Genomic DNA, 12,221 nt, shown 5'->3' on the forward strand with positions numbered 1-12,221 from the left:
TCAGCTTCAAACATTTTACAAGAGCAGGAAACGATATGGATTGAAGTATGAGAGATAAACTCAATTGTGTTCCCTCTTTTTTGACCTTGTTTGGTTGCTTATAGATAGTAACTCCTTCATTACTAACTTCTCTTAACCTTAATGTCAAACAACTCATGTAGTCAATTTTAAAGAAAATGAATATTTTATTTGCTTTCCATTATAAAAGTGAAAACTCGAGGGAAAAAAAAATTGTAGAGAATTGCTGTCAGATTCAAATTCGACATAATTAGTGTAACTTGAAACAAAAATTTACATGAGATAAATCAAAAGAGGGATGAGAATAGGAAACCGATGCTCACACCAGATTTTGGAACGTGGATAAAGGCAACAAGGATTAAACTGGAGGGAGAGAAGTGTGAGAGAGAGAAGAAAGTGAAGACTCACGGCAAAACATAAACTCTTTAGATTGATCATGCTATATTTGGGGTGCATAACTTTTTTGGGCAGCATAACTTTCTTAAAAAAAAAAATTGGGAGGAAAAAAAAAAGGGAAAAAGAAGAAAAAAATTGAATCATTAGATTGATCTTATGGTGTACATTAATTGGTAGAAAAAATAATTATGAGAATTTTACATATAAAAGATTATATGTAAGACTTGCCACGTGAAGAGTTTTAAGTGAATTATAGTACCACTCAACAAAATTCAATAGCAAACTAAGTCTCATACAAGTTTTTTTCCATGTTACGAGAGACATAAAGAAGGAAAAGCTGAAAACATACCCTAGTAGTCGTTACCCCCAGTTCTTTGCCCTAGCTTAGGAGTTCTTTGTTGTGTTTTCTTAACCGTTGACGTGTAAATGGATTTTACCTAACTTTAGTAAAGTATTGGACGGTGGGGATGAGATTTGGTTGAGATTTCCCAAGAAGTTTCCTTTTTATGTGGTTGCTGATGTGGCAAGGCACTTTATGTTTGACTGGAGGGGCTATTTATATTATTATTTTAGTGATCCATCCAGCACACAACTATATTTTCCTTTTCTTTGGGGTTTTTCCAGAGGCTTGGACCCGCCACAACATCATGCACATCATTTTGATGATGTTCGTTTTTTATTTTAATTCCTAAAAATGAATTAAATTTTGAGAAGAGATCCTATTTGGATCTTGGATCTCTTCTACCAATGTTACCACATAAAATGATCATAACCTTTCAAATTTTATCAAACGAACCACCTGTTTTGACCGTTTAAAAGTTTTAATAATTTTTTACCGTTTGATGAAATTTGAAAGGTCCGGATCATTTAATTCGATGACCTTGATAGAAAAAATCCGGAGATGAACCCTTCTCTTAAATTTTCTCCACTCATCTTCAAAATTCAACATTTTTTAATCCAATGTATTGAAAAGTTATAATTTATATATATATATATATATGGGGCTGATCTGTAGCACTATCTTTTGTACACAATTTTGACACACATTTTTGTGAAGCCTACTCTATAATGTATTTTAATGATCTAAACTGTCTATCTTTAAGACCATCATTCATAGATCATCGTTACAAAAAATTAGACAAATACAAAATCATTAAGATATTCATTTATAGTGAAAAAAAAATTTGACGAATAAGGTTCTACAAAGAAACCCTAAATCCTTGATCCAATGGTCATATGATTTTAGATTTGGATGATTTTTGGTGAACAATATTTGAGGGAATACCTAAAATAGACGGTTAAGATTGTCAAAATATATTACAAAGTGAGCTCCACAAAAACTTATGTCAAAAGTTGTGACACGGATACATCCCATATATATATATATATATATACATATATTTCAATTTGAGACTTATATCTATTTTTTAACATGAAATTTGAGTTCCAACAAAAAAAAAATTGAGTTTTGGAGCTCATGCAAATAAGAAAGGTGTTAATCTAGTAAGAAAAACTGTTAAAACTAGATTTCAGTTTTCACTCTATTCTCTTATGCTCCAAACTGCAGTGCGCATATTCAGATATTAAAACTCAAATCCACCATCATTTTTTATGCAAATATTTGAATATAGGTATACAAATGTCATGCATGTGATGTTGGAGAAGTATAGACGAAATAAGAACGTACAACAATATTGAGAGAAAAACATGAGAAACTTAATTTGTTTATATTTTTCGAAAACAATTGTTACTTGTCGTTTATCCTTATACAAACGTAAGCTCCAGGGGTTTGACACCAAATCTTCAGCGACAAAATATGCATACATAATATTACTTGTACTAAAAAAATTAACTTAAATTATTTCTTGAAGAGAAGAATAAGAGATCCCTCCATTGTCAACTTGAATATAAGAAAATGCCAATTCCCCCAGTTTATTCAACTTAATGTTTTTATAGTTAAAGATAATATGATAATTGTATGTTTTCGCATTGCTGCTTGGTTCCTGCATAAAATGTTAAGCAAAATATTAGATAGCAAAATCACAGTTCCATTTGCATGATATCCGAAGAAAGTTGTGTGCATTGTATTTACGAGCCTTATATCTTATGTGTACAGTCTTTTTTTTTTGTCGACATGTGTACATTCCTTTAAAAAAGGGATTTCCATTTCTTGAAAAAAATGAAAATTAGTTGTAGGACTCATACCACATCGAACTTCAACAATTCGAATCATCCTTTTTTCAAGTTGCACCTTATTGATCGTCTTTGCAAAATACTAGCCAAATCGGAAATATTTGAAGTATCTAATTAAATTCAAAGAAATTGATGAACGTTCTAAAAAAAACATTAAAATTTTATCGTAACAACTAAATGGATAAATGATTTTGGATTGAATTGAATTTTTACAAAAATGATCTATGAATTGAGAATTAAAAAATAAACAATTCGGATTGTTGAAGTTCGATGTGAAATGAGCCAAAAATGGAGATCTCTCTCCTTAAAAGTCTGATATTTACAAATGGAACTAAAGTTGTGACCTTTATTACATTTTAGCTCCACATATTAATTTAAGGTACAAAGCTCTGTGCCAAATGTAAACACAGGCACCATGTAACTTTGACTAAAAACTAAAAAGCCCCACTTTTCTGGTATGGGTTTGTGCAAATACTGCTAACTGATTTTTTTATGAGAAATTCTAATTGTTTTTTTTATGAAAAATGCTAATTGATTCCTCTGTGGCAAAATAATAATAACAATAATGGCGATCCCTAAAACCTTTTAAGAGAAAAGTATCCAAAAGAATAACAGGGATGAAAAAGAAAGGAGAATTTTATATAGAAAGTAGGAAGGGAAAGAAGCCGGAAAAGCAGGAGATCATCTTCACATGCCAGAAATTCGGTGGATTCTTCCAAAGCCTACAAGTTCGTTACAACATGTCCTACTACAAATAATGTATGATGGTACAAATTTTATAAACAAACTGTTCAATTTTCTTATCTTTATTTGATAATTATGCTTGCAAAAAATCTTTATAATCGAAAATTATTTAGTCATCTAATTGTATGTAATGACACATTCATAATAAATGATTCATTTATTTAATTTGAATCACAAAAGGGTACTGCTATTCACACATTATTTTTTACCTCTCACACCCTGGTTATTTTTTTATATATTGTTTTTCTTCAATTCATTGTATCCGATAACTGAAAATTGAGAGAGATGTGTAAGAAGGGAAAATAGGTGTGTAGCCCTGGCCGAGCAATCCTCGCCTGCACAAGCAAGCAGATTAGCTCCCTCATTCTCTTATTGTGCTGGCAGACCCACCACCCTAACTAACTAGTCTCCGATTCAAATGATTTTCTATAAAGATAACTTATTGAACAATTTTAATTATGAAATTTGTACAATAAAATACGGAAGTTGAGATATGTGCCTTCTCCATGAGTGAAATGCATAGATTATCCTTTTTTTCTTCTCCATGAGTGAAATGCATAGATTATCCTTTTTTTCTGGTGGCCTAGAAGTATAAAATATGTACAAATCTTTAGCAGCAAGGTGACAAAATTGACAATTAATCTGGACAATAATTAAGAATTAAGAAGATCCTGGTTTTGAGGGTGCATGTATATAAAAGTTGTAGTGCCCCAACCATTCCTTCCCTTTGTTCATTCTCCTTCGAAGAATCCATGGCCGCAGTCTGCCCACTTTTCCCCTAACCCACTTGCATTAGAGAATCGAAAACCACAAGTCATGATTCATTTTCTCTTTTAAGTTGATTCTGTAATTTTATGAATAGAAAATTGAAACAAATAAAGGCATCCATTGACAATAAAATGACAACGGGGTGCACCACGCTGCAATTAGTGTATTTTGACCGTATAAACTTTAACATTTGAACTTTTTATTTTCTTAATCGGTAACAAAACCAATTAAATTGAAGATCGTTTAATTATTCATATGTATTGAATAAATCAACAGTTTAGTACAAATAACATATTCATGATGAAGCGTCAATTATTTGACACGTAATGGTTAAAAAAAAAGTGAATAATTCTGATAGTGAAAATCATACGACAAAAATACTTCAATTTAAGCATGGCAATTTCTTGCACAACCCGTTAACCTGCCACGAAACGACACGAAAGTAATTGATTTCAGGTTAACCCTTTAACGATTTGGATCATTATCGGGTCCCCCATTAATGTTTTGGGTCGTTATTGGGTCAGACATTAAGAACTTGCTCAGATAATAGTATAACACGCAAACGTCACCAACACGACCCATTTGCCAGGTCTAGACATTAGGCATGACAATTTTTTAGATTACCCATTGACCTGACACAAAACGACATAATTCGTTAACAAGTCGGGTCGTTATCAGATCACTTGTCAATAATCTGTTATAATAACGGATTTGACAGGACACGAACCCTTAAGATAATGAATATAACACGAAAACGACAAACACGACCCGTTTGTTAGGTCTATTTCAATTGCAAGACGTCTGGTGGTATAGTATACCCCATAGGGGTGAATGCAACTATAGTCCCATCTCTAATATTTCCATGTGCTTTAATTTAAAAGAAAAAGGACCACAACTATTGATGGACCACTTGAATATGCAAGAAGTGGTGGTAAAGTTGACATGGTACTTAAGTATCAATCAAAGTAACTTGTAACATCTTGGACGGCCAACAAAACGACATCTATATCAAATGCAATATGGAAAGGATTATGGCCATATTATTGTTGATGCATGCAAAAGCTTTTGGTTTGAATTTCGTTTCCGAGTTTCCAACTTACCAACTTTCCATCCATCGTTTGTTCATGAAGTGTCTATATAGCCTAGGTCGTGACTCGTGAGTGAATAGCTTCGCCCCCACAGAAGCCTTGCTAAGTTATCTAAAATGGTCTCTGCTTGTTTTGGTCTGAAGAAAAGTCGCAAGAAAGTGCCAAAACATAAAAGAAAGAAAATTGAGGAATTTGTGTTTTAATTTATGAGGCGAAGAAATAAAGAGGAAGAGTTTTTAGGGTTCACTATATGGTTATTCTTTAATATATTACATATTTCTTACAAGCTTGTTTAGAGAAGGTAATTCATTCTTAATTATCGGAATTTCATTTGTTTGTGGATTTGCAACATGAATGAATGTGAAGAAGAGTGTTAATTATTGAGAGTATCAATCTCACATTGAGAAAAGAAAAAACTTTGTATGAGCTTATAAGTAAGTTGTACTACTTCCCAAATTGCGAATTTGTTTTATGGTAGAATCTTAACTTTCTTCATGATATAAGAGCATGTTTGTCCACTTGTGAAACCTAACGGTCACACGTGCTCAACATCACCCCATTTGTGTTGTATAAGTGTTAAGCTTAAAAATTTGTCATGCATGAGGGAGCATGTGGGCAGTATCAATCCCACATATGGAGAATAAGGGACTTTGCATGAACTTATAAGTAAGTTAGGTTACTCCTCATATTACCAGTTAATTTTATGGTAGAACCTCACTTCCTTCATTAACTTGATGTACATTGTTCTTACTATTACATATAACAAGCATTATTATCTATATTTTCGATTGGTCAATCTTATTATTAGAGTCACAAAAGTAAGAAATCTTCAAAACATGCTTGAACATGCGTGTCCTATCAATTCATCGATCAACGCTACCTTTTGAAATTATTTGTGGACACAACAAGAAGTCGTTTGAACAAAGTATCAAACTTTTCCAGTAGTTTCTCTTCTGTTTTTCCAACCTGGAATAAATTCCTACAATAGTGTAGTTATACATAGACCAGATACGTAGGAACTATGTGTGTGTATATATATAAATTATTTTATTATTTTGTTTTGGAGGAATATCCAGGTACATGCACATTACATATGTACTACTTCAAGTTCAAGTTATATCTTATATGGACTGCATATCCTGCCATCAACTCAAAGGCTCGTGGAAGTTTAATATCCGAGACCCGTGAGCATATATTTAAATACCAATATTATACAACAAAGGAAGACCATTTTTTATTTTCTGGTTTAGAGCAGATCGAAGGCAGGCGGTTGACAGAGAAGACCCAAATACGACATCGTAGACGGGCATGTGAGATGGTGCAGCTTTTGTCGGGCCAGATACCTCCCAACTCCGACCAGAATATTGGCTTAAATCTTGCCTTTGTGGCTCTCCTCCGTTCCCCCCTCTTTTTTACTCAAGACTTTTTCATATTATACACATCAGATTCTCACTACCTGCCCTATACCTCAACTGCACGGACGCGTATACCTAATATTTATTTATCTTTGAGTTTTTGCTGTCGAATAATGGACATATCTCACATTTTGTAAATAATATATTTTTCTTGTGAATTTCATAATATAGATTGTTCGATTTCTTAATCTTTATTATAAAAATTATTCATATAAAAATATTCGATTATCGTTTAGTCATCCAAATATATCAATAAACGAATGATTCATCAGAATGCTACTTAATTAATTATTCATAGTCCTATTGTTTTAGACCTTGGGAATAAATTTACCAACTGACATTGTATGCATATATATATATAGAGCTAGCTAGCTGGTGTCTGTATATATGCAGGCATGCAATGAATATCTATATCAGTGCCCAAACTCAACTAAACCTCTTTATTAATTCGTATCGGCTGAAAAAGAAAATCATGCATTTTTAATACGATCACATGCATGGTTCTTCCATAAGCAGTTGATGAAGTTAGATATGAGATGTCGAAAGATCATGCACACAAATTAGGGTTAGTAGTTAATTATAGTCTTGCTCTCTTACACTCCTAAGGCTTAAGGAAATTGTAGTCATTTAACGGTGAAGAGAAAGTATAACAACAAAAGTTAAATGACAATTTACAATTAAATAAAGATTATACGTATGGTAAATAATCATGGTTTCCTTAAACCCCCTAGAGTCTAGAAGAGCAATAAGGCCACAATCTAACAATATTTTAGGTTTAGCATTCAAACAATTTTATTTAATGGTTAAGACAAAAAGAAATAATAAAATATTTAAAACCTAACAATCAGTTAAAATAGTATATATGATACTTGAACTTGGGAGCTGAAGAGTTCAAATCTTCTGCGCCCATTTTATATGTAGCCTCCTTATGACTTATATCATTAATTAACACATGTCCATAAACTTAACTCTTCTTAGAGCATCTCCAAAGGAGATGTCAAATTTTAAACAAAAAATTTGAATTTGACAACCTATGTGGCATTTTGACATCTTTCAAAATTTTGCTTTCCACCCGATATGTCAAATTAAATATTATTTTATTACACTATTTTCTTTTCTTTTTATTTTATGCTCCTTCTTTCTAGACTTCTCGTATCATCTTTGTTGCCACCAGTCCTCCCTCCCATCCACCCTCTTCACCTCCCCTCCCTTCCAATCATTCACCATCTTCGTCCTCGAAGTCTCTGAGACGCCTTTCGTCGAACACCTTCAATGCAACAACTCAACCTACCCACCCACCATCAAAACCCTCAATCTGGACCGCCCGATCGACGACCCAAAACGCGATTTGTTCAGATTCAACAACGGGGACGCTGTCATTGCTGGGTTTGTGCTGTTTTTCCCAAATTACTCCACCTTTTTTGGGAAGCCAGGGTTTTACATAGAGGACCTGTTTGTGAGGGAGTGCTATAGGAGGAAGGGGGCTGGGGAAGATGTTGTTCTTAGCTATGGCGAAGTAGACGGTGAAGATGGGGTATGGCAGAGTGGACGAGCGGCGCTTCTCAGGTTCGAGTGAGAAAGGAGAGTTGCAGATCTGATAAAAAATTAATAAAAAAAATATTTGACGATGCTGTCAATTTTGACAGCAAGGAGGAGAGCTGCTATTCCATGTCATGCCACATCAGATTTGGCTTCTCAGTTGGAAAACATTGTAGCTGTCTTTTTTTACTGTTATTACTGATTTAGACATTTTGACATCTCTTTTAGAGATGCTCTTAGCTTTATTATCATAAACTTACATACATGTCAATTAATAATAGAGGATTCAGAAAAGCCACACACAAAATAAGTACAAAAAATTTGAACTCGGACCTAATTAAAGGGACAACACCGAAGGCCTAACTAATAACATATTTCATTACCGGTTATTTTTTGAGAATTTATTAACTAAATTAAGAAACAATGACTTCAATGTGATTAAAAGTGGCATTAACCAATCAATCAACAAACATTTCATACAAATAGAAGATATATTGTCTACATATTATTTATACAAGAAATTATTAATTAAGAAATAATGACTATTGCGTAATGAATTATCAAGAAATAATGATTACAATGTGATTAAAAGTGACATTAACCGATCAATCCACAAATGTTTCACACAAGAGTTGTTTACATATATACAAACCAGACATTTAGTAGTAGGACTATTTCTTAATTGCTGACTCTTTATCAAAATTTTATCAAGGAATTTTTTTTGTGCTGGGCGATGGGCTTCATACGCGCGCGTGGTCCTAGGCGCTGGGCCCTATGTTTCGCATGCTGGGCTTCTTTTGTTTTGATTAATATTTTGTCCTTTTTATTAGAAGAGAATTTCTAGACGCACTCAGTATTTTACCTTTTTCACTCACATTATAATTCTACTTATATAAAAAAGTTGAAAAATAAAAATGTTATTTCATCACTTACTATTATTCTTAAAATAACTTCTATATGATATTCCCCATTCATTATTATTCCTAAAAAATTGTCATGATATTCCCCACCCACTATTATTCTTAAAAAATTGATATGCTATTTTCCAAACAACGAAGTCTTCTCCCACAATAATCTACTAGCAAATAAATGACCCTTTAAATGCTCTATTGTTGTATGATTATGCACTCAAATAACTATTATCAATATCCAATCATTATCAATTGCTAGCTTCTTACAATTTAATTGGAAAGGGCATCCACAACTTATAAGTTTCAAAATTCCTTTATGTCTTTTTTTTTTTTTGTGAATTCGGCTTACGTCATGTCCATTACTTTCACAACCTAATATAAGTCTAGGGCTTATGTTACCTTGTCGTGCTCATCTTATTATTACTATATATCATTCTAGGTCCTTATTGGTTATTTTTACAAATGGGTAAACTTGTAATTAAAACTTTTATTAAAAAGTGACTGGCAGATAAGATACTGAAATGAAATTAACAACATTATGTTAAAAAAGTTGTTGAATGCTTTTGATTAAAATAAATTTTCGTTAAGTCTTTTTCAATAAAGCTCCTTAAATAAAATGCAACAAATTTTTTGATGTGGTATCATATATACATGACACGATAACAACGTTGTTAACAAGATGATAGACATGAAAGTCGTCGATTAAATTGACAAGGAATCACGTCACTGCGAGTGATGAGATCGAATATATGAATCGATCGACCAAAAAAGAAGAGACAAGACGTAAATGCTTCGTAGTCCAATGATCTTCCGTAACCTAATCGATCACTCAGCAATTGCTTGCTGTGGTTGCCCTAGCTGGCTAGCTCATGCCATTCTTCATTCGATATTTCAGAAAGAAAGAAAAAAAAGCAGTTTTTGTTTGTAATCAGCATGCGTAGAGCAACAAGATCATGTATATCAACTCCACGCAAGAAAGAGTGTCTGCCATTACTAGTTAATATATATTGCCACAAACTCATCAGCAGTGACAATTGCGAAATCCTTTTTCCATTCTTTTCTAAATATGCATGTGCCCTAATATTGATATATTCGTTCATTGACAATGCATGATTAATCTATTGTTGTCGTACTTGGGTTGTTTGACAAATACTTATATTATCCGTAAATTTTAATCACATACATCCCTGCGAGAGACATTTTATCAAATTGATATTAATATTTATAATATTTTATTTTGACAAAATGATATTCTAATCGATTCAAACTTGAGTCCGCCGAGGGGGCTAAATTGCCCTAGTCACAACTTTTTTTTGTTTTTGTTTTTGAAGTTAATAGACTCAGGGTTTGATACAGAGCATTTTATGTCACTAAGAGCATTTCACTATGATCTTATTTGGTGTTTAGGATTAGATTGAAATAGATAATTCACTATATTCAAGATATATAAAAGCGAACGATTTTACATTTTAAGGGAATTAAAAAGGAATTATACATAAAGGAAACTTATCTCTTTTCAATCTTACTATTTTGGACGATGAAATGGATAAGTTATCGTTTGGCCTTGTACGAATCTTAAATACAATGATCAATCATCCATTAGAATCCAATCATAAGGACCAAACGAGACATATATTTGCTTAAAAAATAATGCAGGAATATGGGTTCCATCAACTTCATTAATTATGGCATGCATGGGAGCAAACCAAATGATTCCGTCTTTCTTAATTATATTCCGTTGCCCGTGGCGCTTGGCATGCGAAGGGAATGATCTACGAAACCATGTTGGTTTGCACATGGCTTTGTTAATGATAGTTTGATAGCGCAGAAAGGAAAGGGGCAACAAGGAGACGAACACACTTAATTATACGTCTTGGGGCCTCGGCATGGGTGTCATTTAATCATTATTAATGAAATATTGTCGTTAATTGATTAAGCTAATCACGAGATTATTCCCCACTAAGCCAACCTCAATGAGTTTCTTTGGGTAAATTTTAAGGTAAATCCCTGACTAGTACGTTCAATTACTAGTAAATTACGTATATATTTTGTCTTTAACAAAATAACTTGGTTAATGTTATATATCGTACTCTATTTCTAAACGTTAAACGAGAACTCAAAATTCAAATTTTGTCATTTTGTAGTTTGAAAAACTTCCAAATGTAATTTAGAATGTCCCCTATAAAGGTTGTAATGTTACTTAATGACCCTACTAAAGTGCGATCATTTCTCATCAAAAGAAATCATTGGAGATGTTGCTCATTGAGTGTAGTTAAGATCACTCTATCTTGATGGTAAAATTTAAGGACTAAAAGCATCTGGATGGCAAAGTTATATTTGTTATGCTACATTAGAAAAACTCATCTACAACGGAGGTATAGCAACCATTTAACAAATTAAAAAGGAAAAAATTATTTGAACCTAGTTATTAACTTTCCACACGCAACTCCAAAATTTTATCACTTAACTTTCCTATTTTGCCCTCAAATGAAATGAATTACATTGGTAAAATTAAATCGAAAATTAGAGCAAATCAATAAACCCACTCGTCCAACAATGCTCACCTGACCGCGGTAACCAGGTCCAGTTCCGGCTGTCATCCAAAGCCATTGCCGTCAAACTTATTGCTCTCTATCGTGCCGTCAACCTTGGAGGACTTGTCAAGAAGATCAAGTCTAATTGATCTCTTTTTCTTTTTTTTTATTGATTTATTGGATTTAAATTTATAAGAAGATTGACTAATTTGAATTGGGACCAAATTTTAATGATCTGTATTGACTAGATATGGAAGTAGCAGTTTGAATGGGCATGGCAAACGCTACTGTGTCTAAGGCAAGGCAGGCTGCTGCAAGCATTAGGGTTTAGCTAGGTTTCAAATTGCAGTTTGAAGCTCCCACATAGATGATAGATCACTCTTGGTTCCAAATCCATGGTGGCTGAGTAATGCGTATTGGTTCATTTGATTCTGATTTCAGTTGAATAAAAAAGAATGAAACAACAAAGAGGAAGTGGAAGTGTTGCAGGGGACTTGACAACGCTGGAAGAGAAGGTATTAAGCTTTGCTATTAGCTGGGTGTGGAAAGATTTTTTAATTTTATGAGTTTTATTTTTACTTTTAGTTTGATGGAAGGACTAAATGGGAATAACGT

General features: G+C 33.0%; 1 protein-coding gene across 1 annotated transcript; it reads left to right on the forward strand.

The window, feature by feature from the left end:
* Positions 1 to 6,300: 6,300 nt before the first annotated feature.
* LOC137747732 (GCN5-related N-acetyltransferase 8-like) lies at positions 6,301 to 8,198 on the forward strand. Its single transcript, XM_068487889.1, has 2 exons — positions 6,301 to 6,391; positions 7,768 to 8,198. Exons 1-2 carry the CDS (start codon positions 6,301 to 6,303, stop codon positions 8,196 to 8,198), a joined length of 522 nt encoding a protein of 173 aa, XP_068343990.1.
* Positions 8,199 to 12,221: the final 4,023 nt, after the last annotated feature.

Source organism: Pyrus communis, chromosome 10 (assembly GCF_963583255.1).
Source record: "Pyrus communis chromosome 10, drPyrComm1.1, whole genome shotgun sequence".
NCBI lineage: Eukaryota > Viridiplantae > Streptophyta > Magnoliopsida > Rosales > Rosaceae > Pyrus > Pyrus communis.

Excerpts from the sequence above, each read along its gene's own strand:
- LOC137747732 (XM_068487889.1), top strand. The coding sequence starts at position 6,301 with ATGTACTACTTCAAGTTCAAGTTATATCTTATATGGACTGCATATCCT. Across the intron at positions 6,392-7,767 it reads AAGTTTAATATCCGAGACCC|ACTTCTCGTATCATCTTTGT; the intron begins GTGAGCATATAT and ends CCTTCTTTCTAG.